The sequence below is a fragment of the Drosophila novamexicana genome, unplaced genomic scaffold, assembly GCF_003285875.2.
Source record: "Drosophila novamexicana strain 15010-1031.04,08,12 unplaced genomic scaffold, DnovRS2.1 tig00000689-arrow-pilon, whole genome shotgun sequence".
NCBI lineage: Eukaryota > Metazoa > Arthropoda > Insecta > Diptera > Drosophilidae > Drosophila > Drosophila novamexicana.
The window spans coordinates 1,784,071-1,811,632 of NW_020824818.1; the positions used below are offsets into that span (position 1 = coordinate 1,784,071).

Genomic DNA, 27,562 nt, shown 5'->3' on the forward strand with positions numbered 1-27,562 from the left:
AATCAAGCACTTTCAACTAATTAAATAATAAAATAAATTTAAATTTAAAAATTATGAATAAAGACCTTTGCCAAAAACCGTTTTTAATTCTCGAAGTCATGAAATGCCTGTAAAACTGAGAGCCAGTTTGTTAAACAATCCCTTAAAACATCTTAAAATTTACCTAAAACGGTTTTATATATACTAAGTTGTAAGCTATTAAGTTAGACTTTCGAAATTATAATTGAAGTGCATTTGTTCTAAGTACACTAACTAATCATAAGGAAAAGTAATGTGAGAAACAACGTTTGCCGTATTTAACATATCAAAATATGTTACAATATGGATGAATTAACTAGCATAAGTTAGTTAGAAACTAGCAATCTTGGTATTTAAATACCGCTAGCAACTAAAGTCCAGAAGCTGGTTGTTCTGCCTGAAGGATCAGGTCCCTTAAAAGACTTGCTCTAGCAAGGAAAACCCGTTTAATAGTTTACCATTGATTAAATTAAATGACAAGTATGTAACTATGGTCATATTCGAAGTTAAGATTACAAATAAGAGCCGAACTCAAGAAAGTTAAGCAAATTCCTCCCAAGTATGACATAAAAATAGAGCTATAATTAGGCATTTCCGGCCCTCCTCTTGCCATCGTATAATAAATAGTAATAAAAATCAGCGTCGCTGTTGCAGTGTCCACAGCTGCCTTTGATCTGTTTCAATTCGATTTGCCTTGGGGGCTAGTTCTGCTGACCGCTGGCGACACCAAGCCGTGATCACGCTGGTGGGAACAGAAAACCAACAAAAACAAAAACAACAACAAATAATATAATAATATAACAAATAACCGTTTATGGGGTTTTGTCGCTATTTTGTAACTACGCACAAGTGACAGTTCCCAACGGCGACCAAATGACAGCGTTTCGTCGTAGTCCCTTCCCTTTCAGTGGTGAATTCCATAACCAGCAGCTATGCTACCCTTGCGTACACCCAGATCCATAGCTCGCAGCTATTTCTCATCGTACGCGCACGAGTATGTACGAAAACGTGCCAAAGCATTACTACCGGAACTGTCGATCTTCATTTTTAAAAGTGGAAAATATCACTATATACCCTATATCACCATATATAAACAATTCTATACATGCACAGTTTTTTTTTTTTTTTTTTTTTTAAGCCCAATGAAAAGATAAAACTAAAAACGACTATATATATCGTTCAACCATAAAAACAGCTCCCTCCTCTTTTACCTTTATCCAACAATCATGAAATCAATATCAATCGATGAAATTATTATCTGAGATTATCTTTATAAGGTGAAGAAGTACAGTTTACATTACTTTCCAAAATTTGCTACCAATTTCTCTTGTTTCTATACATATTTTTGAAAGATCTGTAATAAAGGTATTTTAAAAAACTCCCGTGTTCAATTATTTTAAACGACTTGACTATTTCAAATTTGTTCGATATCATAACCTGTTGCGAATTTTAACAAACATTAAAATATTTATAAATTATAATTTTCGAGCTATGCTTAAATCTCAAAATGCACATTTTAGAAATTGCAAAAGATATAAAATATAAAGATATGTATATAGATTTCAAGGTCAACGAGTTCATACAGACGGACATGGCAAGCTATATAAATATATATATATATATATATAGATCCGTTTTTCTGGAAAATATTAAACCACTTGGGCATATTATATATATATATATATATATATATAATATGCCCAAGTGGTTTAATATTTTCCAGATCAACGGATCAGAAACGAGTAATGCAGACAAACTAATAGACAAACCTAACAGATAAACCATAGATAATAGAAAATTATATATATCTCACTTAATACAAACAACTGTGCGCACATGCAGACAATACTTACCCAACATACATATATTTTTTATAAGCATAAAATATATAGATGTATCTCTAAATAATAATCACTTCGACAACTCATCAGTGTAAATACTTTAAAGTACATTATATAGTATCGTATGAAATAGAATAATACTTAAACCATCCGTGTTGGTTTCCCCTAAATTAAACCAAAATTTTTTTGCTAACTGTTTCTTATCTCTGATGTGAAAATTTTTTTCAAATTTATAAATACTCTCCCCTCTAATATACCGGAAGATTTCCATAATGTTACCCAAGATATTGTATAAATGATTGGATGTATTACAAAGGCTTTAGAGATAATGCGCTATATGTATAAGATAGGTAATATAGGGGATATAGCTATCATAATAGGGGATGAGCTATCATTCGCATCGACTGCATAAAAACAATAGTATATAAGTGTACTGGGTTCTTCTCGCTTACCATAAAAACTTGCTGAAGGAAACATTTATGCAGAACTCCGTCCCTCCGTCATTATCCCGTAGTTAAAGAACGGTCCTTGAATAGCAGTGAGTTAACTTCCTTAGTTGTTCCTGTGATGTCCTTACAGCTGGATCGTTTTTACACTAATTTACTAAGTTATCGCACTCATAAATTTATTTCTTAGTGTTTCAATATCCTGTACATAAATGTTGAGCATTTTAACAATAGGAATTACATGAACTAACCAATGCCGATTGCATAGTAGTTCGGGTTTTAAAGTTGGTATTAATTAACAAGAAGTTTGAATTTTATGACGAGTTTACTTTATGAGGCCATATATTGCCCAGTTATACGCGATATAAGAATACAATAACGAATTTGGGTATTGAAAAACTTCAAGCAATCAACGCCTAAAGTTTTCTACAAATATATTTATTTTTTGTATTTTTTTATTTATAACTTTATATTATGTTTAAACGTAATGCATTATGTATTTATAAAAATTTTCAAGATCACAAATCATATTTTTTTAATATTAAATGAAAATGTGCAGGCAATTTTCATAACGCTGTCTGCGTTTCGCGATATTAGCATTATACAATTAAAAGGCCCACTGTGCTATGGCTAAAAGCAAAACGGAATGCAAATTTAAGGCGCAAATAGAGAATCAGTTATAGAATTACATTTTTTAAATATGGCAAACTCTATATAATAGCAATATGGCAACGTATTCATAATTTGGAAATTTATATGTGAAGAGAAACACTTGTGTGCCAGGATTTAAGCAGTATATGTGTGAGTGTGTGAATATTATTAAAGAAAGCAGAATAAATGTATGAGTGTGTATGCGTGCGTGTGTTGAATTTGTTGTTGGTTAAGAGCTGCCGCTGCCGCAACAGTTGTGCAGCTACCACCATTTGCGCAGTCGCGGAAGCAGCTGCGCCGTCGCGTCAGCTGGAACGCTTCCATGTATGCTTATACGTATATGTAAGATGTGGTGTGAATGTGTATGTATGCATTTGTGTGTGTGTGCGGGGAGTGTTTTTGTACGCCTACTCCTCCGTTTTGGGACGCCGAAATAGCAGAATGTGCGGCTCTGGCTTGTGTATCATATAGTGTATCCAGCCGCGCGACTGCTGCACACCGATTGATCTCCATTCGGTTTCGGTCATTAGATGCGTTTTGGGCACCAGCTTCACAAGCTCTTTCGGCAAGACCACATGTCTGCAAAAGGTAGTGTATACATGCGCGAATACATACATACATGTGTACATACACGTAAACATATTTATGTCTATTTAGTGCATTAACAGTTAAAATCGCATGTGTCCACTCACCTGTACTCAAATTTCTCATCATAGTATTTATCCGAGTAGTAAATATCTTTGCTCATCTTTGTAATATGGTGGAATAGGGATAAGGGTGCTGGAATGCGGCGTTTTAATATCTGCTTGGCGTCGGCGTCCTTTTCTGCACGTTCAAAATTTGCGATCCGCTTTGCATAAGACCTTTTTTCAGTTCCTATTTGTGCACACTGATGTTACTAATGTTTAGTTACTTTTTTGCACGTTTCGTGGCAATTTTATATGATTATTTATAAACAATTCACGTTATAAGTTATTTTAAAAAAGTAATAAGTGACGCGGTCGAAAGAGATTTTTGTTCTAGTTCCGTTTTGTTCACTGAACCACTGTTATCGATTATAACAAAACTCGATTGAACGCCAGTATAGAACTAGTTTTTAGTCGAAGTGCAGTACAATGTGCGCGAGTGTTGATCCTAAGTAAAATATAAATTAATAAACAATAAGTGCAAAACAAGAACCAATTAAATGCGCAGTAAGTGATACATTTGGTTTAAATAACTTGATATGCATTAAGAAAACTGATTGGGCTGCATAATTGTCGCCTTATAAAAACTTGCTGCGAAAGCGCGCGTTTATTGAGAGGCAGTTTATTGAGCAAGTAGTGGTGGTCGGTCGATAAATATGCTATTCGATTATTGAGGAGCAGCCGAACACAAAATTAATATATCTAGCTTGCAAATATGAACATATTATTAAATATTCAGAATTTTATAAAAATTCACAATATATGACTATATTTAATTGAATAACAGGACAATTTTAAGCTAAGTTTTAAACATGCGTCGAAATATGTATAGGCATTCTATAACACAGCTGTGCAGCAAAATTCCTTTAATGCGACATGTGTTGACACATGCACAAACAAACTAATTGTAGAAGAAATGCTTAATGCTAAACAAAAGGTGGAAAAGGTGACACAAAAGTTGTTATTAATAATCAGATGTATCGCTACAGCAGCACAATTTCCAATTGTAATCGTTTGCCCCTTATACATCTCTTCTGCCATATGCTTGCTAAGCCACAGTTCTGTAAATATGTACATATGCATGCCTGTATGCATACATACATACATACATATGTATGAGGAAATAAGCTTGTGCGCGTGTGCAGATCTCTAGCTGCAAAGCGTTGTGAAGGCCTTGCAAGAAACTATTACCCTAGGGCCTATTCTAATATGTATGTTATGTAATGTGTAGCTCACAGAATGTCTGGTTTCACACAAAACTAGCCTTCAAGTTCGTAAACTATCTTGATAAAGCTTTTCATGCAAGAATACGCATTTGTTTTTTTTTTTTTTGTTTATTTGGAATTACTTAATTCCATATCAACATAATATTTTTATTGAATTCAGTAAAATTTTTCAAACAGTTTCTCGTTTTTGTTACTCATACATGACTTTCTCAATGTTTATGAAGCTTTCTGCTGTTGTTGTTGTTGTTGTTGTTGTTTTTGTTGATGTTCAGTTACTTTCTTGTTGTAAGTTCATTTTGTTAAATATTACATCTTATGTTTTTCTTTCAATATTTAAACTTTGTCATTGATTTATAGTTAAACTTAAACAATACAAAAGCAGTATTTGTTTTTCATTCATTTTTTGTTACACATAAATATATATTTTTTAAATTTATCATGATTTTTATTTTGTTTTGTTTGTTTTTTTTTTTTGCTTTATGAAGGTTTTTATCTATAATTTTCTTTTTTTTTTTTTTCATTTAGTTTTTAAGTCTAAATTAAAGCAATTCTGTTGGGTTTTTTTACTTGTTACACTTGAAATAATTGTTGAAACAAGAGCAAATTAATTGTGTCCTTTCTTTTATATTTTGGGTTTATTTCATGAACTGCCTTTGCTACAGTTTTGTTAATTTGTTGTTATTTAAAATGTAATCTTGAGAGTTACAATTCTTCAACTGAATTATGGTGTCTCGCCAGGCAAGCTTTACTCTGAACTAAAAATGTTTTTAGATGTTTTTGCTTTTGGTTTATTGTTGTAAATTAAAATTTGTTGTCATCGTACTTAAGTATAGTTTACATGCTGCCTTTTATATTTTACCATTTATATAACATATGTTTGCATACATAGCTGTATACCGTAATGTTACATCACTTAATTCTATATATTATAAATGTAAATAATAAACCAACTTTTGGGTTTTTCACTATTTTTTGTAATTGCCAAAACCAAATGGGTTTGCAAATGATATAAAAACAAATTATTCGCAAGCTTTTTATTATTATTTTTTTTTTATAGTTTTTCTAAAACATTTTTAATTTTCGTTTCTTTTTTTTTGTTGCTATTTTGCGCTGCGCTTTGCACTTGTTGTGAGTGTTTGAATTCTCGGGCAAATTGTGATCCAAAGAAATGCACACTTTACGCTGAAATCTGTTGAATATTTTCTCAAAATATGGGCGTGGCAGTGCTTTAACTTAAATACTCAGTCGTAACAGGGCAACTTGAGTCGATTGAAATGATTTGATGAATTTAAACTTCGTAAACATATCGCTATTGCCATTTGCCTTGATTGTTGAAAAGTTTTGAAAGTAAACAACTGCCACATTTGTTAGCTAAACAATTCGTTGATTTTTATAATACATATAGCAAGCCTTTCAAGAACTGGTTACTCAAAGAAGCAGCGGCAGCAGCTCGTGTGTGTGTTTTGAGAGCTGCGAAATGTCTTGAGAAATTTTGCGAAAGTTTTCCATATGAATTTTCAAATAATTTGTATAGTTTTTGTTTGTTTTTGTTTTTATTATTTTCAAATAATTTTTGAGAATTGTTTAACATTTATTGTAGTTGCCTTGTGCTGATAACGTAACTTGTTGTTGTTTACACACATAAAGAGTTTTGTTGTTGCTTGGTTTTTGTTATTTTTAAAGGTTTTTCTTCTTCTTCTTTATACACTTGGTGTAAAAAATGGCAGTTTATATATACTTGTTAGAGATTTTTTTATCAAGTGTGTTCTAGTATTTGCCGCATGCTAAATTGTGCAAAATATGACAAATCTTTGGATCCGCAAGCCATTCATTTTTATTTTTTGTTTGTTTTTTTTTTTAGTGCCTTAATTCAAAAATTAATTACTAAAAGAAATCTGTAGCCAAATTTGTTCGTAGTTGAAAATTGTAATACACGCGCTAAAGGGTCAAACATTTACTTGGCAGTTTTTATATATATATATTTTAATTAAATATTATTTACGTTTTAATACTCTTTAATTATCATATATATTTTTATAGCTTTTGTTACCCTATATAAACTACTAATATTTATCGGCGGTTTTGGGAACACACTTTGCCCAGGTTAAAAATTCAAATCAAAATCAAGCTATTGCTTCAAGTGAAATTTTGTGCGTAGTAATTCGAAAATATGGCAACAAAAAAATTAAATTAATTTTGAAATTTTGCAAAATTAGCCTTGGGATTTGAATTTGTTTCTTAAGTTTAACGGCTGCCCGCGAATGCATCAGAAAATAAAAATATTGAGTGAATCTCACAACTCGTGTTCATTTATTTTTCATTTATTTAATTCTTGCAGCATTTTATTTCACTACTTAACTAATTGCTTTAGTTGTTGTTGTTGTTTCTGTTCTTGTTGTTTTCTGCATTTGTTTAATTTATAGGAAAACATGCACTAGAAAATGTTGTTAGAAAACTATTTGGTAAACAATTTGTTGGTTGCCTGTTGAATTTTATTTATTTAAAAATTTTTTTTTTACTAAAAATTTGTTTCCATTTTACTTGTATCTAACCGAAACTTTAAAATGAAAATGTACTTTCGCCGGTTGCCAGTGGAAAATTTGTAAGCTATCAATAAATTTGGAATAACATTAATGTGTCCTTGAAATGCTTGGAAAATTCTGAAAAGCTTAGCGAATAGCATACGAAAATTTTCCAAGTGCCCGGCAAACAGGTCGCACAATTAGCAATTCGACCTGCATTTGCATACGATTTTCTTTAGTTGTTAAATTCATTTAATAAAAGTAATTAATTGTTAATAATATTTTTATAATATATATTTAAGTATAACATTTTCCATTAAACTATTATTTAGCGATTCTGCTGCATGTGTAGCAAAACTTTATAACATTTCATGTTTAAATTTATAATCATTTTCCATTTTTGTGTTTTCCACGTTTCTATTTTCTTTTTTTTTCCGTTTGTTTTCATCATCTGCTTCTTACACTTAGACTAGCACTAGTTAAGTGGATGGTAAAAGGGGATTAGTTATTAAGCTTGGTATGCCATTTAAGAGATTTAGCTTTTATTTTTTATTCGATTTTTTATTATTTTTTTTTTAAATTTTTTTTTTGTTGCTTGCTTTTTTTTTTTTATTTTTTCATGGGGTGGGGAAAGGTCTCAAGAGAGCGAGAAAATCGTAAAGCTAGTTGAGGCCTATTAATTAAGTTGTCTTTCAAGTCGAGCTGGTTGCGGAGAACGAAATTAAGCTAAGAAATTGAAATTGAAATCGAAATGGAAATTCAATAAATTTTTGGCATATACCAAAACGATATCGTAAATCCAGGTCATAACGACTTGTGTTTAAAGTATTCTAAGCAGTGCGTGGGTGTATGTGTGTGTGTGTGTGTGCGTTCTGGGGTCGCTTGTCTTGTGACCTTTTTAGGGGTTACCGCAGCTGCTCTCTCTCTCTCTCTCTCTTATTTCCCCCCTCTTGTTGCGCACTCTCTTGCTTTGCATAGAAGCTGCTGTGGCTGTGGATGGCTGTTGAAAATTGTGATATCGAAACGGTTGGGTTTTTATTTAGTTAAATTAAGTTCGTTTTTATTATTATTATTTTGTTTGTTGGGGAGGGGGGGATTCATTGTATACATAATATATTTTTAATTTTATATACTCCTTTTGTTTTTATTGTAACCAGTTACTCTGTACTTTACTTTCAGCTATATTTATCGATTTTTTGCCTCAATTTTTATATATTTTATTCATGTTTTTTTTTTGGGTCTTTTTTTGGTTTTTTTTTTTTTTTTTTGTTGTATATATTTTATTTTTATTTTCATGCAATTTTCACATTAATGATTTTGTTTATTTTTTTGTTTTGTCTTTTTTTTTTTTTTGCTCTTGGGGCTTTCATAATAAGTGAAGAGTATTAATTTTAAATGTGTTGTGGCTTACGTTTTCCTTGCATTTGTATGCTTTTGTTTTATAATGTATCTAACCTTCTTTTGCTTTTCCTTGCAGGTTCTTCTTCTTTCTATTCATTTGTATTTTAAAATCTACAGTTATGTGTTTTTTTTTATTTTTTGTTTATCTTTAGAAATTTGTAGTTAAACATTTCGTTATGCTTTGCTGTTTATGGGATTAATGCAGCCTGTTTAAATTGATAACAAATTTAAACAAATTAAATAGGTTTGCGCTGTGTGAAAATTGTTTGGTTTTCTCTTTTTATTGCGTTTTTTTTTTTTAATTTATTTTTATGTTGGGAGAGGGGGGTGGAGGTTGATGTTCACAATTTATGCAATTATGTATGTATGTATACATATGTGTTTATATATGCATTCCAATTGTTCATTTTATTTGTATTATATATATAAGTATTTATTTAAATATTATAAATATAAATAATGTTTTGTTTTATTTTTGCTTTTATGTATTTAACACGTTTCTCATTGAGTTAAGAACAGTTGCTGCATTTTTCATTTGTTTATAATTTGTTCGCTGCGCTGTTTGTCGTTTATATCTTCATTATTAAATTACACCAAAAACAAAGTAGAATTTGTTAACAACAATTTGTTTTTTTTTTTTCTGGTTTTTTCTTTACTCTTGTTTTTATTTTATAATATCATATTTGCGCTAAATTATGTGGCTTGCCAATTTTAACCATTTGCTATTTTTTGCCTAAATTGTTAACTAAATAAAATTCTCCTAACAAATTAAGTTGTGTGTTTTGTGTGTGAGTGTGTGTGTGTGTGTGTGTGTGTGTGTGTGTATGTGTGTGTGTGTGTGCGTGTGTGTGTGTGTGTGTGTGTGCGTGTGTGTGTGTGTGTGAGGGGGGCTTTTGTTAGCGTTGGGTAGTTTTTAGCTTTTTAGCGCTATGTTTAGTCATGTTTATGTTTTTGCTTTTATTATAATTATTTTTATTCTTGTAGCTCTTTGTTTTAGTTTTTCTTTGGTTGTTGCTGTATTTATTTTGCAGTATTATTACTTTAGCTTGTTTTTGTTTTTGGTTTTGCTTGCTTTGCTACGTTTTTGTGAATGTGTTTCGTCACTGTTTTTTATTTAGCGTGACTTTGCTTAACTTTCATCTTAACCTTCATTTTATTTATTTATTTATTTAATTTTCCTTTTGTTTTTGTATGCCTAATTCACGCCTCTTCATCATTTGCATCCTTTTACGGATCCTGGCTATACCTTTGCTTCTCCGCACTTCATCTTTGCTGTTCTTGTAGCTTTTAGCCTTTTACTGATGCGTTTCCATTGCGTTTCTCTTAGTCGACCATTAACTCAAAGTGGACGGATCCTCTCCTATCCGAGCGATCATGATGGATGTTGTGAGCCCAGGCTTTGCACTCAATGTTGATCAAGACGCCGGCTAGCGAGTGAAACAAAATTTTGAATTAAATTAAATACTTATATCCAATTAGCATAAAGTAGTAGTTCCCCAACATGAATACCAAAGTCTTGATGGACATATTTTATATATATATGTTTCTTTTAAATGTCCATACATTTTGGAGTGGCTATTGTTACATAGGTCTTTGTTTCTTTTGTTTATTTTTGTTAAGCAATAAATCCAGCTCTAAACAGAAAGTACCTAGAAAACTCTGTTGATCGGAACTCTTGACCAAACTATAGGTCTTGATATTAGATTTTCTAGTCAAGCTTTCAATAGGGACCTATTTATACCCACAGGTTGGCTGATGCTCGACAGAATTTCATATAATTTTAATTTTAAAATTTATTTAAAGTAAATGGTCATTTCACATATACTACACTAGAGGTACCTGCATTCATTTATAACACTAAACAATAAGAAATATGCAAACATATTATAATTTCCGCACACATATTTGTTGCCTACTTTTGGGCGATTGAAAATGTTTGAAAATTGAACTGTGAGCTTCAGCTTCTTTAGAATTGTTACCAATCCGATTAACCCATTTTGTAGCGCTTAAAATGGTTGGCTAAGCGGGTTAATGGCTTAGTTATCTGCTTTTGCAACAGGACCATAGAAAATGCGACTTAACAAACATAAAAGATTTCATTCGCACACTCCAACTTTTATTTCAACCTGAGGAATTATTAAAGTTTATTGTGCCGTAAAATTGGGTTTCTAGACGTTTTCCTCTTCTCTTCTCTTTTTTTGTTTTATTTTGCGGCATTCGGGTCGTTTGCAGCTCTTTTGTCTTTGGGCACGCAGCTGGGATGGGAATCGGGAGACTCGTACGTTTGGCATTTGATATGCGTTTTATTAAAATGCCAGACAGCTTTTCCCATTGTATGACTGCTTCCTGAAGCATGTGGAGCACAAAACTCGCATGCTTATTTAACTGATTCTAAGCCTCTTATTCGTTGTACACTATCTATTTCTTTTTTATTAAGTGCAAAGCAGAAGCTGTTACCATTCCTGGTGCTTCAATCAATGATTAAATTAGGGGTAAGCTGTGACGGGAATATCCGGTTGAATTCGTGAACTAAATTTAACTGCTGGCAGTGTTTCTACAGACCTGATATTTAAAGATTCTAACTCATTTTATTCATATCCAGTTGCAAGCTCTGACTGTGAATAATTTTCTTATCGGTATAATATTTACTTTAAAATGATCTCAATATTTTGTTATTTTATTAGTTTAGAATTTATCTCAGTTAGTCTATTGACCATATAATATTGCCCTATATTGAATAGCTAAATCTTACATATACCATGCTTTTACTTAGGAACTGAAATGAAATGAGATTTCATCATTTCATGCAAATGGGTTTTGTGAAGGACAGTTGGAAATTTCAACGAAATGCATGTCTAAATGATGGAAATACTTAAAGGTAGGAGTTCATAGAAGATGTTACTCTCTCACAGCAGCCCAATTAATCAAAAGCTACTTACTTTCAACGGTGAACTGAACAGCAACAATTGGCGGTATATATCCCTCAATGTTTTTGAAAGGGAAGTAGAAATGGGGGAAACCCATGCGAGGATAATAATCACGTGCCTTAATGTTTTCAACATCAGCTGGATTTTCACCCTCGCATGACACCCAAACAACGCCAGTCTATAAAGTAAATAAAATAGCAGAAAGTTGCAAATTGTTATTAGTTTTATTAGAGCCCAAGGCAGGTTTACCTCATTTGGTCGCAGGCTCTGCTTCTCCTTGATGTGCTGCTTCAACTCCTCGGGCATGTCACCGGGCAAAGCTTTTGAATCGTTGTAAATTTGTGGTACCCAGTTGTAAATCTAAAGAAATCGATTTGTAATTCTTTGTCTCTTTCTATTGGTGTTGCTGTAGTCGATTACCTTATTCAACTTGAGGAATATGCAGGGTCGGGCCACGTGATAACCAAAGTTATTATCCTCAGTGCAGGGCGCAAAGCTACTAACTTCAACGCCGCAGACTTTGCCCTCCATTGGCGGATGGTCAAATGAGCAGTTGACGTGATTCTTCTTGGGTAGATCGTCATAGGCTAAGAGTATAAAGATTTCAAATATTTAAAATGCTCTCAGCAACCACTTGATGTTAGTTCTCTAAAATACAGCTAGCATTTGTTGGATAGCTTTTCAAATACATTTAGCAATAGTCACTTTTTATAGAACATTTATTTCACTTACTGTGATCTTATTATTTGTTTATTCACAAAAATCAAATGAGTCATGAACAAAAATGTATAAAAAATATTTATAAAAATTTAAAATTTATATAAAAATATTTCGAAACTTGCTTTAAATTGCATTGATTTAAATACAACAATTTGATCAAAAACATTAAACGAATAAATAAAATTATCACAATTTCTCTAAAAATAAAATTGTAAGTAATATATATAATATTTAAAAATTAATACAAGAAAAAAACAAATTGTTAGTCACAAAGACTTTTAAAGTGTAGCTTACATTTCAGAAATCGTGCAGTTTCCTCAACCCAATACATGTAATTATCTTTCTTCGATGATTCGTACCAAACTAAAGTGCTCTCAACATTCGCCTCTGGGGGCATTGGTCGAAAGCCAAGACCTGTAAATAAAGTTAACAAGAATAGTGTTATGAAACGGCGACAAACAAGAAAAATAGTGTTGAACATAGTCTTGTGAAACAAGAAAAACATTGTTGAAAAACAGCGAAAATAGTCTTGTTGACAAGAAAAACTATGAAACGACTCGTATATACATATAAGTAGTATGCTCCGAAACTACTTATAACATTTTATTTACCCCACTCACGTTTGAATTTTTCTTTTTCCGGCCACACGAAACACACTATCATATTTATATCAATAGCCGAGTCGATCTAGCCATGTCCGTCTGTCCGTTTGTATGTATGATAACCGGTAATCGATAACTTGTTCCGTTTCCAAGTAATCGATTAAAGCTGATTTGTTATTTCTAGTTTTGAGAAATCTCTTTGGTTTAAATGGCTTGAGTCACCGAACATGACATGTACCTTCTAGAATATCGATTTAATTTTTGTTATTTACCTGGATTCGATCCAATCAAGCCATTGTCAAGCATCCATTTGGGTTTATCAGCCTCCAATGTTTGATAGAACACCGCAAAAATGGCAGCAAAGAATCCGGTTAACGCCGCGTAGAATATAATATAGAAAAGTAAAATTTTTGCTGCAAGACAAAAGAAGAAAATTCGTTGTTTAATACTTTTTATTTAAAACATAAATTTAGTTTATATATGTGGTAAAATTATTTTTATATTCCCAGCGCCAAAAAGTAATTAAATTTGTTTGATGTGCACCACGAGGTGGCTTAATTAATTGTGGGCCCAACGACTATTTGCATGACCAATTTATTGCTGTTGCGCGGTATTTTAATGGCTAGCACAAACTGTGTTAATCATAAAAATAAAAACATTTCCGAATTCCATTAAATTCATGTCCTAACATGACATTCTATGCAAACTATTCTCTACGTTTAAATGAGTTATAATATGGATATTATTCCATCGTGGTCCCTAATCAGCTCCATCGAATAATGAATTTGAATGGGATCAACGGGAAATAAAAACAAGGTAACAAACGAAATAAAAATATTTGATTCAAGGACCATTTGTTTGCTTGGACTTTTATAACATGTTCATATCAGCGCATGCTATAACTAAGATTTGTGCCTATTTCATAAGGACAATTATAAGCCTTGGAATTTGCGAGCGACCAGTGTATCCATAGCAAAACTTTTAAATCAAATAACCAGTAAGACTTTAATGCGCAAAGTTGGCTTATGTCTTGGCTAATTGACAATGTGGGGCAACGGGGTGTGACTAGGTGGGGAGGCTGGTAGCCCCGACAGTTTGCTGACTGCCACGCCCCCCTCACAGCTGTGTACCTACCACGCTGCTCTACGATTACACAATGAACGACATTTGACATTTTCTTGGCTCCAGCTGCAAGTAAATCTGGAGAAGGTCGAGCGTGTGTGTGTGTGTGTATGGGTGTGTAGTGCATTCCAATATCCGCACAATACTCCGCACTGTAGTCATGGACAGAGTTAACTAGTTTGTCATTTTGACATTTCTGTTTTATAATTAAGAGTGATTTAAAGGTCGCTGAGTTTTGAGTTTTTGTTCCGTTGCTGCTGTCCTTTCTAGCGCTCCTATTTTATATTTAGCTATTAGAAAAAAATCAAGCGGCATCTCCCGGGTCATATGCATAATGTTGAAAATGCAAACCGAAATTGTACGGGTAATATGCAGCATTCAAATTTTGTATAAGAAACTAATTTAAGTTAAGAATTTTTCTTATTGTAATTTTTAAAAAATGTATATTTTATCTTCCGGTTTAATGGGAGTGCGATCCCCAACTTTCGTAATAAGTGGTAATTTAAAGGTATATTTTAATAATAAAAACTCTTCATTTCTGCTGCCTTTGAACCAGCGGCCTGTCGCTTGCTAGTCCAATGCTCAGACACCTTATATAGACTCATGAAGTCGCGTTCGTAAAGCACACTTATATGGCTGCGTTGTGGTTGATGTTTTACATACAAACTTTGACCACCATTTTCCCCCTTTTGGAGGTTGCTTTTTCCCAGCCCCTGTCCTAATGCTCGCTTTCAAACTAAAAGCAACCTTTTGTAAAAGTTGCAGCTTTCAAGCCTGTTTAGGTTGTGTGGTCTGTCTTCCATATACATGAATTGACTTTAATGTTGTTTACTTTTTTAAGATAAGATTGTCCTAAATTACGCATACACCATGTGACGCAGAGCGAACTTTGAATAAACTAATTTATAGAGAGGAAAATATGTTGGAATTGGCATTGGCATTGCACAGCAATTTACGAAAGTCATTAATCATCTGCTCAGAGACTTTGAGAATTGTGTGGACCGTGGGAATTTTGCGGAGCAAACGCGATTGGCAGCGGGTTAAATTTAGAAATAATTAAAGAGTGAATGGTAAAGGCAGAAGAGCGAGAGAAGAGCTGAAATAACAAAGGGTTTTAATGGCAACTACGAAAAATATTTTTTTTTGTTCCTAGTTTAACTAGGTTAAACAGCAGAAAACATTAAAATTAAATTGGAATAACGAATATATTGAATTAGAATAATTTGGGAAACTGAACTCTGATGCTAGTCAGAAAATGTATTGTTAATGAACATAAATAGACATTATAATAATATAAATAAAATAAAATTCGAATAATTTGAAAAATATAATACAAGCTATAAATATTGCAATATTCTTTGTCGATTGTTGAAAATAAAACTTGTCTAAAACGAAATCAATTTGCTCCGAGATAGAAAGATACACATGGATGTTTTAAAGCTAAAAATTAAAAAATATTATTTTTGCCTTTTAAGCACAGAATGCAGACTAAATTATAAAACACAAAAATATTAGTTTGCCATATTTTGAATAAAACTTGTCAAAATCGGGCGAGCTATGTGATTCGATTACAGTATGTAACATCCTGTTAAGTAGTACGCTTATTTTCAAGACCTTCTGAAAAATACTTGAAAAGAATTCTGCTCACGGTCAATTAGTTGGCAAGTATTGCCAATAGCAAAAGGGCGCATGCGCGCTCCACAATTCTGCTGCCCAACTGGCTATTGCCAATGCGCCCGCACTCTAACGAATTCTCAGGGCCATATACAAGCAAGCATATATATATAAATGTTTGTATATACATATATCTGTTATATAGATAATGGTAGCGTTATTTAATGGCTTGATTGCTTGAGAAGCAACTGTCCAAACAGGGCTAAAGCCCGACTGTCTATATAGTAATATGCATAAATTATAATAATCCGATAGCTAAACATATTGAACAAAATTTATTTTTATCTTGACTTTTTAATTAATCCTTAAGGTTATAATTGGCTTTGCTGGCCGAGTTCCCAAGTCAATTGAGTTGCGGAAATTAGGGAAACACGTTAAACATTTTCATCGCCTTACGTAATTTGGTTACGTTACGTAGGCAGTTAAATAAAAATGTACGTTTGCATGGCAACACTCGAGCAAACTTCACGGATTCGCTGGGGAGAACAAAAGCAGCGCCAGCAGGGAGCCTTCTTTGCAGTTGGTTGTGCTTTTTATTCTGAATTTTCTTATTGTTATTCCAATGGGTGTGCCTGTGCTTGTGTGTGTGTGTGTGTGTGTATGTTAGTATCTATGTGTGTTTGTGTGTGTACATGTGTGTGCTTGAGTGTGTTTCTGCACTTAACGAGCTGGTTGCTCTGGTTTCAGTGGCCGCAGTGGCTTTTCCTACTGCGGTAGGTGGGGCTTTGGGTCTTTTGGAGATAGAGCTCGGCTATGGATGCATGGTGTGAGATTCTCAGGCTACGCGATGTGCTCTTTGTGGTTTGGGGAAAACAGCTGTTTTATTTTGCTTGCAAGGCAAATGCGCTAAGTCGTTCTAAATCTTAAGTGTCCTCGACTACACAGCATATAAATTGTGTAGTTCTGGGCCCGTAGTCTCAGTTCCTACAGAAATAAGTGTAACCCGTGTAAGATAATCGTTAATTTAATCCCACTTAATTGAATGCGTTCGAAATATTTGCAGTATAAATGTTAAACAAAATCCAAGAACATATTTAAATCCACTTGACTTTTAAAGCTTAGCGACTAGTAGAATTAATTATATCAATATATTATATAATATAATAATAATAGATATATATGATATAAAAGATATAATAGCAGAAAATATATGCCCTAAAATGAGGTATACTTTCCTTATTATTGTGCACCATATAATATGAATTATATTATTATTTTATATTTTATAATTTTAAATATATAATAATATAATAGTTATATAATATTCATATTTTATATAAATTTATATACTTCGCTTAATAAATAAATTATGTCGGATCTCAGAAAAATATTGTTCAACATGTGCGTACGTTTGGAAACCTACAAGCTTTTTTCAATTTTTTTTCTTTTATTATTTTTTAAGTGCACATATCGAAGTTTCGAAAATCTTGAAAACGTTGTTTTGGATATTTCAACTCGCTAAATATTAATTTTTATATTTTTAAGAAAATGCAAGATAAAATAATAAAATATTATTCTTTAATTTTGGTTTTTATAAATATATAATTGGATTTTTTTGGTAAAATTCAAATGTGTATCGCATTATACACTAAAACGTGTATATATTTATCTTTAGATAACTTCATAATTTATGGATACAGAATTAGCAGAGTTTAATTTGAGCTTTTGCTTAGATCGCAGGCTTGTGCATAAAGTTAATTAGTTGTTAGGCGCTGGCAGAACCTTTGAAGTTTTCTTCGTTGATAGTTTCTTTTGGTGGGTTCTGCCTTAAAATCCGACGCCAGCATTTTTTACTCTTTACCTATGTGCATGTGTGTGTGTGTGCGTGCTCATGGTGCCGTTGAGCACCTGCCAGGTCTCAGTGGAACATTAAGTATACGCAGCATTGTACGCGCACTCTCCGCCTGCGAGTGCTCTCTCTCTCTCTCGCTGCCTCCCTTTCTCTCTGTTACTCTCTTGCTCGCTCTCTCTCTCTCTCTCTCTGTCCTGCTCTTTGTAGGTCTCTCGGCTGAACTTTGCCATTTGCACAGCTGCCGCAATAATGTAACAAACTGTGCTGGTACGCGATTGTGTGTGTGTGACTGCGTTGTCTGCATGTGTGCTACAGTTGCAAGCTGTATACACACACATACACGCACAAAAGAATGGCGTCCACTTCGTCCTCTTTTTTAATTTCAGCTTCAATTTTACCTTTCAGCGGCAGCTGTGGGTGCGGGTTGGGCTGTTGGTGCGGGTCGTAACGAGTGCTGCCCATTTGCTCTGTTAATTTTGACAGTTGCAGAAAAATAAGAAAATTACATACACACACACACACACACACACACACACACACACACACAGTAGCTGGCACACAAAAGAACGAAAAAAACCTAACCAGCAAAATGGAGCAGAAAATACAACTGTCAACATCAGGATTCGCAACAGCCCTCAGGCTTGGCAGTACTCATGCATACACGCAAACACACACACCCACACACACACACACATACCCAAATATAAGTATATACAAGAATGATAATAACTATAATATGCATTTTATATAAGTACATAACATTTTATTGTGCAGATTTTTATTTTTATCATTACTTTTTTAATATAAATTTATATTTGTTTTTGCTGGCAGGCCTTTTTTTTATTATTTTGTGTTTTTTTTTTTGTACTTTTTTGAGCCAAAAAGAACAAAAACGATATTTTGTGCTAATAGTTTTTTTTTAATTATTTACTTCATTTTTTTATGTTTTTTTTTTTATTTTTTATTACTTGATTTAAGTTTATAGCATATACATAATGAAATATTTGCTCTATTAATTGAAAATTGATTTGGCTATTCTGTTGACCAGCATCGAATTTTGTTGGAAAATGAATAATATAACAAATTTTAATAGATTTTAAAAACGATTTCATTGCACAAACTTTTAGATTAAAAAACAAAGCCTATACAAATCCAAATTCATAAAAAAAAATTAATTCAAGCCTCTGAAGCAACTTTTTAAATGCATATATAATAAGCAGTTCTGCGAAATGTAATTTTAATTATATGTTACATGTTTAATTTTATATATTCCCAACTCTTTAATTAAGCCCATAACAGGCACTTGGGATTTCCTCTTTATAAGAGTTATGAATAGCTGTCTCGTTGCCCTGTGGCATTTGCTCCTCTGCTTTTTTGCGAATCACGCAAGGGATTTTCATTTGCATATTTTTATTGGAATTTGTTGAAAGCCAGAGGTTTTCAATACCCTGCATGAGAGTAGGCTATTACCAGTATTTAGGAGGTATTTACTAGTCGAATATGTACTTAATATAAACATAATGTATGTGTGCATTAACGATTACAATACGAAAGTATGATTTTAGTGAACATCAAAACGGAACACATCAACATAGAACAGGGTATTTACTAGTCGATTTTCCCATAAGATTTTCTTAATTGTTTCCCAATTAAGCGCATTGAAAGTTTTTCAATTTAAACTTTGATTGCTTGGAAAGTTTCCCCGATATCTTTAAATCTACGGATAGCGCAGTTAAAGGGATACTTCAGTGTGGGAGTAAACCTCGGGCTCATTATAATGCGCTTATGAAATCAGCTTTAGTGGGCCGTATGCTAATTGAAGTGTCGATTGGATAATTGTTTCTTTTCAGTGCAAAGCATTTAACAGATTTGCAGCTTATGGAGGTCAATGTGTTGCATCTGGGATTTTGGCATACTATTTAGCGCAGTGCTCAATTTGATGGGTCTGTGCAAATTGCGGGACCTCGATAAAAACAGACATTTCAAACATCGCTCACTTGTGCCACAAAACGTCTCAAATTGAGCTCATTGACGTCTGGTTGAAATGATTGTCGTTTTTAATTGATTTGCAGCGGAGCAATTGAAACATGCCCAGTGATTGGCTTTGATTTCTCTAAGACGATAAATGGATATGTTTTCCACAATTTGTAACTTGGTCAAATATTAAAATGGATCTACACAGTAGAGCTGTAAGACTAAAGTGTAGAATGCTGCTGGCAAGAGTTCGAGTCATTGACAAAACTCACTATCGCAGCTTCTAGTTTGAATCCCACATAATTCCATGGCTATTGTGCCAGATTAGTGGATGTGTTATTAGATTGCGAAGCTATTTAAAGCAGAAACATGTGCCAAAAAAAGAAACAAACAAACCTGAACCGAATCATTTTTATACCTATTGAAAGTGTGTAGAAGGGGTATATTGCTTATGTCAGCAACAGCCGAGTCAATTAAGAGAATGAGTATATTATTATAATTTCACTATCTGCACCCACTCGGAGATTTTTAGTTTTATAGAATGCTTAGTACACAAAGACTCTGAATATCTCCTGGTCTGGCACTCCCGACCAATTTTGACCTCAAAGCTGGTATTATCTCATCTGAAAGGCCACAATAATGAGAATTTGGTGGTAGATAAGCTAATTTTGAAACGAAAATAAGCAACGGAAAATTGTATTTTGTTATCAATTAAAAATTGAATTAAAATTTGGAAAGAATGCGATGAAACAAGATTCGAACTTTGGTTTATAAATAGTCTTCTGCAATATATGAAATTATAAATGAAAATCAATTTTTGAATAATATTATTATTATGTTTTATTATTCTGCAAGTCATTCTACTTTACAATCGTTTTTATTCATGTTCTAGAAATGTTTTTTCCTACGTCCCTTCTCAGTTCAGTTCTAATATTGCTGCATAATCTCGCCACATGCTGAACATTTGATAATTCTTGATGATTCATTTTAATGTACACTCATTCTATGCATTATTTACTCACTAATGTTCTCAATTATTCAAACCCAGCAAGTGGAATTTCTATTTGGAACCCGATTTTCGGAATTCCAGCCTCTTGGGAATGCATAAATATAGCCACATATATGCTTGTTCAAATTGGAAAAGACAACATGAAGTGGCTGCCGATCCTGAACAGACGAATATATCATTTATTATGGCTTCTCTCGGAATTGTGCCCAGTCCAAGCGACCTTTTACTTGCATTTTTTGCCTAGTACAAATGTTGTAAAGAATTCGCTTTGGAGGCGTGTTAAGTGTTTAACTGAAGAGGCAACACAACTTGCAACTAAGTAGGTTACAGACAAAGCAATCATGCAACAGCAATAGCAACAGCTGCAGCTGCAGCAGCAGCAGCAACAACAAAATGTCTGTTTTGCCGCCAACGCCCACATTTTCGAGGCGCTAAGCCCGGGGCGGCACTTGTCGTCGTTTTGTTGCCTGTCAGCCAGTGTGTACAATGTGCTTTTGGAATGAGGTTAGAATCGATTTTTAGTTGAGTTTATTTCAGTGCATGATAGTGCAGGTTTCATTTACCACTTCGCATTTAATTGGGTTGCAGGCAATTGTGTAGCTACAAATATCAGAAGGCTCAGAAATAGGCTGAAATGGCTTAAGGCTAGCCTACTAATATTATAGGCAAATATATCTGAAGCTCTTGTAGAAAGAAGTGCTTTCTATTATTTTTTAGTCCTATTTATATATGCAATTTAGTTTTATCGGATTTTGCTAAAGTTGATTGTATTTCTTTTCAATATCTGCAATATTTCCCATAATATTCTGAATATGTTTAAGCAATTCTTTTCAACGAATTTCCGCTAGGTTGTAAAATTAAAATGTATTTATTCAAAAACTTATGAGAAGCCGCAATATAAATAGAATTTTAGCTCAACAGCTTGCAATTACCCTTCGAATTTCCTCATGAATTTCCCTCTTACTAATACATTATGCAATCTAGATAAAAATCTTTATGCTGATTTTAGTTGAACAACTTTTGTTCTTTCAAGAAAATACATTTTCGTCGCATTTTTGTCGAATTTGGTAAACTCTCATCTAAAAAAAGCTTTACTAAGATGAATATAGTAATAATATTAAAATCATTTCGTATGCGCATAGCGTAATTCTGTTCTACTTCTACTACTGAACTTTGCAATCTAGCTATCGGGCTTCGTATGACATTCAAGCGCACATCATTGTTTCAATAGTGTCAAGCGATGCGACAGCTTCACAAATTGAATTCCATTAAAAATTACTAAACCCTGAGAAACTGCTAAAAATAAACTCAACAGCCGCACGTGCCTTTAGTTGAGACAGCTGGGATTGAATGATGGAGCAGCTAGCATTATAAAAAATAGCCGGAGGGGAGACAGTGATGGAGCGAGAGGAGCAGCTTAAGCTTACCCAGCGCGTAATCCTATATCAATAAATAGCCAAATAACACGTATGCTATAAATTGTCAAAATACGCTTTGGTATTATTTCAAATCTCCTGTGGAAAGCGTACTCGACGTCTGTACAATTGGTGCTAAAAGTTAACTGTGAGCTGTTAGTTGGAAATTGGATCAAGATTTATTTATATTTGAAAAATGGTTTCAGATAAGCGTTATAAAATTTTATTTTTTTAAATCGATAAATATCGTTTGAACAAAAGCTTGTATAAGTTAGCTTTATAAACCGTTTAGCTAAAATCGATAAAAATCGATCGAAATTTAACACAAGCTTGGATAAATTGAATAAATATTCGAAAGTAAAGTGCCTCGGGTTGCTCACAAATCGATGAATATCAGTTAATTATATTTATAACTAAAAGCAGTTGATTTAGCATTAAGAAACTGTTTTAGAACTGAAAAAGTGTTGACATATTCTTGTATATTTACCAATCCAATATATATCGAAGTTTCATGATGTTTATTTGCCGACTCTTGATTTTTCGATAAATAACTTTTCGCTTACGCTTTAAAACTGACCTACGAAAGCTGGCAGGCAGTTTATATCAGTTAGTGCACCGATATTATCTAAATATTTTTATCTGTTTAGTAAACAGTAGCAAATGCTTATATACATGCTATGTATAAAATACTTATAATAGCCTTATCTAAGTCCCAAAAATTGAATACATCATAAATTACAAATTGCCTCCGACCCTTTATTTTCACTTTTTGTCTTTTGCCTGGGCCATAAAAAATTTACGACAATTTTGCATTCTTGTTGTCTCTCATGGCATTTACACACGATATCAAATGATTAGTCATTTTTACTGTTGGTTGGGGCACATTATGGGCCAAACTCCTAAAACACACCCTACTTGAGGCCCCCCCGCCAGTCTATACTCGTATAATTGTTATGCAATCGCTATCGAAAATCAACCATATATGGACAGTCCGTATAGCTGACTGACTGACTGAGTGACTGTCAGTAAGCGCATGTGCTCTAGCTGAATTGTGGGCTCTGCAGTAATATTGAGTTCTATATTTAGTGCTGCCTAGCAATTTACTGGGCCCATCAAGTACGTGACTTTTTATTGTGCATGGCATACAGAATGAGTCCAATCGATCGATACACATTATAAGGGTAAACATAAAGGTTGATATTAAAATAATGCCCGCATATCAAAGCTGGTGCCACGGAAAAAAACCAAAGCAGTTCTTAAGCCGCAAATGCGTTTTAACGAATAGCACTTTATTGATAATCTATTTAGTGAAAAAATATTACTTATAAATTACCGCTGGCATTTCAAATCTCGTCGTTACACAACACTATAAGCTACCTTGTATATTATTGGCTGTGCGCATTCTATTATTTATTTTTTTATTAGAACTCCTTTATATCTATTCACAAACCTTGACGATATTAGTCTGTAAATACTACTCTTATTTCCTTATCTACAGCTAACGCCCTTTTATTTATGTATATATTTGTCTGCTTAGCAATATTATATAATACAAAAAGACAAAAAATGTTTTTATGACATAAGTAGGTTGACTAATATTCAAATAGCTTACTCTCCAAAATCATTAAATACTGAGACTTCATTATCATTAAAAACTAGATTGAGATTCGAACAGAGATTGATAAAAAGCTACTGCCTACAATTTAAATCAAGTCCTGTTTGATTTGTATCAAATCAAACTAACTGAATAACTTAATGGAGATTGTAGATTATATTTTATTTAAATTATTTATTAAATACTTAATGCTAGCCGGGCCTTTGAATGTCCCTTCAAATAATTAACATAAAACATAGATATACATATTTATATAATACAGAAAACTGACACACGCGGCGTATGCGCAATGCATGAAATTTGATTGATTTGTTGAGCGATTTAAAAACCAATTTATGAAACACGGAACTAAACCAAAAGCAGGCTGAAGATAATTATATATATATAAAATATATATATGTATATATATATATACATATATGAAGCTTTTAACTGAAGTACAGTATTCGCTCGAAAAGAGAAAGTTTCCATTTTGGCAGCTTTTTTCTAGATTGATCATCTTTCAGTTTGTAAAATGAATTTAATCTTTAGAATACGCAATGTTGTAAATATTTTATTTCTGGATCTTATAGTTTCTGAAACCCATATAAAATATAAATAAATATGAAAATGAAAATAATTAAAAAAGCTAAAATTCTTAAAATAATTTAATTAAACTTCGAATTTCTTGACAATAATTATTTTCTGTGAAAGACCAAATTCTTATATGTTCACATATATTATGCTAAGGCTAAATCGATTTCAATAAAGATGTTTTTTGGTTTTTATGAAATGTACTCACCCCAACTGGAACCGGTGCGTCCGAGGCATTGGCTAGTTTCACTGTTCCATAGGAATTTTCTGAAACCCTCCCATTTGCCCATCTTTGGCGGTGGGGAGTAGTATTCACCAATCTTCTTGTCGGCCATTGTTTTTTTTTGTTTTCCTTTTTCTTGTTAGTTGGCTTTAAGTACGATTAGGATTCGTTTGCACCAGGTCTAAGGAGGGTGTCTGTCTGTTTTTATTAGGCTAGCTTTAAACTATATGTTTATTTTTGTTTTTGTTTTATTTTTTGTGTCTTATTGTTTAGGTTTTTAAACGCTTATCGTTATAAATATTTATATACGTTTTATTATTTAAATATTTATTAATTATGTTAATTTTTTGTTTTTGGTGTGTTTTTCTTAATCAACTGCGTTGGTACAACATTTTTAAATGGGGTTTTTTTCTGAATGTTCGTAGCAGTATTGTGTTAAGATTTGCGCTAAATTTATTTGGTTACTGAAATTAGAAATTGTTTTATGAGTAAAATGTGATAAATTTTGGCTAATTTACCACCTGTTGGGTGGGGGAAGAGGTAAAATTAGTAAAAGGGGGCTGGACTACTTTTCTTTTAATAAAAACTATATTTTATTTAAAACATATTTCATTTAAAATTTCGAAGCAGTTTCTATTGGAGTTTCTTAAAATTATTTTATGTATCCTATCATCAATTAAGAACTGTCTATTAAAATTGATTTAATTAAATTGTGTATAATTTGCTCAGTTTTGGTTTCCCGAAAAATTAATTAATGTTTTAACTACTCCTTTTGAGTATAAACTATGACATTGTGGGCCATAATCAACTTTACTGCTTATATAAACATTACAAATTCATTTGCCAAACTGAACTGAAAACCAGAAGGATATGCCCTCTTTGGCAGCTGCTGCTGCGTGTTTTTTTTTTTTTTGTTCTTTCCGACAAGGACACACTATGAAAAACGACCTAAAGTACACTTTCTAGTTGAATTGTGCAGCTGGTAAACGGGTTTTCGCACTCGCTATTAATTCTTGTGAATTTTTCATGAATTTTGATTAATTAATTATTGCTAATTCGATCAACTCTTTGCCATTTACGTGAAAACAAATTGCAGTCGCCTGCCGATTTTAGCCACACACTCTGCCAACTGTTATGTAATCTCGAGCGAGGAGCATTGGAAAAAGGCATCCAATGCTGCCCAAGCCAATCGGCGTATGCGCACAGAGCGAGTGGGAGATAGAAAGAGCGAAAGAGAGTGCGCACACGCACACACGCACACACAGGGAGTGCAAGCACGTAAGAACATCAAATAAAGAGAGCGAGCCTGGAACTTGCGTTGGAAGTTCTTCTTTTTTTTTTTTTTTCTGCAGAACGGTAAAACAGATTTCGGCCGTGCCATAAAAACTGCCAGCTGGGCGCCAGCCTAATGACAGCGAGCACAGCTTGTGGGAATGCTCGAGCAGCTCGTTACAGTTGTGCGGGAATTGCCAGTCCGATAAGCTTATAGTTATGCTATGCGGCTTGGCTGCTGCAGCTTTAAGAACACTTTGCAACACTGGCCACACAAGCTGTAATACTTATGTTAATTTTTCGTTGCGATATGCGCTTATCATGGCATATACATTTTTTGTTTTTTTTTTTTTGCAGCTTGGCTCCTTTTGTTGTTGTTCCAGCTAAAAAGAATGCTCACTAAGACAATGACGCTGCGCTCTCACGCATACGCATTGCTTGACTTACTTTTGAATGCTGCTGCCGCCGGCGACGTCGCTGCCACATTGCGCAACGCGCGTCCGTGTCGAAGGCGCAAATGAAACGGCCTCGGCTTTAGCTATAGATATAGCTATGCCCTGTGGCCTATGTCTGTTAGCGGGCGCTGGGCAACTTTTCTAGCTCTGGGCAGGGCGCACAAATGTAGGCAATGCTCTTTTTCATGTCGCTATTTATTGGTTATTTAATGCAATTTTGCATTTCTTTTGCATTTGCTTTGTGCTTAGCCTCAAAATAACATATGTAGCTGTTGTTTGTGAGCTGTAGCTTAAATTGCAATGTTTATATAAGCATATTGATTACACAATCTATACACACATATGCGCTAAATCTTCACTTTATGCAAATCGCAAGCTGCCAAAAATAACGAAAATCTGCAAGGAACTATTTTTATGTTTAGCTGAGCACAAAAGATATGTAGGTATTTTAGGCGTTGTCTGCCCTAAGGCTCAGCTCTAAAATCTAGCCCAGCATTTTTGTTTTTATTAAATTATTTATTTTTATATAATGTTTGTTTCACGTATATTTTTGTCAGCCTATTTATAAGTTACTTATCATTTGCTTTATTTAAATTTTAACTGTGCTATTTTTGTCTTTTTTTTTTTTGTTTATCAGTATTATTTGTTTATCAGTATTTTATTTTTTTAATATAGCCAGCAGCAAAAAAATAAATAAAAATCGAATTTCGGTATGTATATAAGTTTTGCAAGGATATATATATATTTTTTTTTTTTGCTGCTGGTGCTGTCACAGTGTCCTCGTCGCGTCGCCTTTGGCGTCGCTCTTGCCGACGCTGTTCATATAATCACTGCTAGAACTGTCTTTTATCTGCTGGTCTTAAGCTTTTTGATTTTTATGTTTTGTATTGAAAACTTTGCTAATCCTTATGTTAATTTTATTTATGTTATTGAGGTCGTGGAAGTTAACTATATTTTATTTTTTTTTTTGTGGCACTTTGCATCATCACCTCGAGGATTTTTTTCTTTTTTTTTTTTTTTGCTTTTTTATGTAACCAACGTTTTGTGCAAATACATGAAAATTTGTTGTATTTTCCGCAGCGGCGCACCAACAACAACACACATACAGATGGATTTTCTTGAACGCTGCTTTTCAGCTTCCTCTTCTCCTCTACGCAGACATGCACATAATAACTGTCTATATATGTTTATATATATATATATATAGGTATATATATATATATGTTTATATCTATGTGCCGTTATAATCCGCCAGCGAGTGCGAGTAGCAACCGTCCACAGTTAAAACGCCAATGATAGTGCCAGTTCAGCGTAGAGCTCGCCAGCACCGCAGCTGCTGCAACTGTGAGCGAAACGCTCGGCTTTGGTTCGGCTGCGTTCGGCTTCTCGTCGTTCGTT

General features: G+C 33.3%; 2 protein-coding genes across 4 annotated transcripts; both read right to left on the bottom strand.

Annotated features, from left to right (window-relative positions):
• Positions 1-2,796: 2,796 nt before the first annotated feature.
• On the bottom strand, positions 2,797-3,966 carry LOC115763005 (cyclin-dependent kinases regulatory subunit). The gene is made up of 2 exons (XM_030705396.1): positions 3,649-3,966; positions 2,797-3,535 (listed from the first exon to the last, which is right to left on the bottom strand). Exons 1-2 carry the CDS (start codon positions 3,702-3,704, stop codon positions 3,364-3,366), a joined length of 228 nt encoding a protein of 75 aa, XP_030561256.1. The 5' UTR covers positions 3,705-3,966; the 3' UTR covers positions 2,797-3,363.
• Positions 3,967-9,844: 5,878 nt separating this feature from the next.
• On the bottom strand, positions 9,845-27,427 carry LOC115763228 (sodium/potassium-transporting ATPase subunit beta-2). 3 transcript variants are annotated; one of them, XM_030705703.1, is made up of 9 exons: positions 27,271-27,427; positions 24,423-24,660; positions 13,313-13,453; positions 12,733-12,852; positions 12,451-12,456; positions 12,139-12,305; positions 11,968-12,078; positions 11,731-11,896; positions 9,845-10,218 (listed from the first exon to the last, which is right to left on the bottom strand). In XM_030705703.1, exons 2-9 carry the CDS (start codon positions 24,547-24,549, stop codon positions 10,115-10,117), a joined length of 942 nt encoding a protein of 313 aa, XP_030561563.1. In that variant the 5' UTR covers positions 24,550-24,660; positions 27,271-27,427; the 3' UTR covers positions 9,845-10,114. The 3 variants fall into 3 exon arrangements, with proteins under 3 accessions (XP_030561563.1, XP_030561562.1, XP_030561564.1); XM_030705702.1 differs by lacking the exon at positions 27,271-27,427 and having other exon boundaries at positions 24,423-24,693; XM_030705704.1 differs by lacking the exons at positions 12,451-12,456; positions 27,271-27,427 and having other exon boundaries at positions 24,423-24,693.
• Positions 27,428-27,562: the final 135 nt, after the last annotated feature.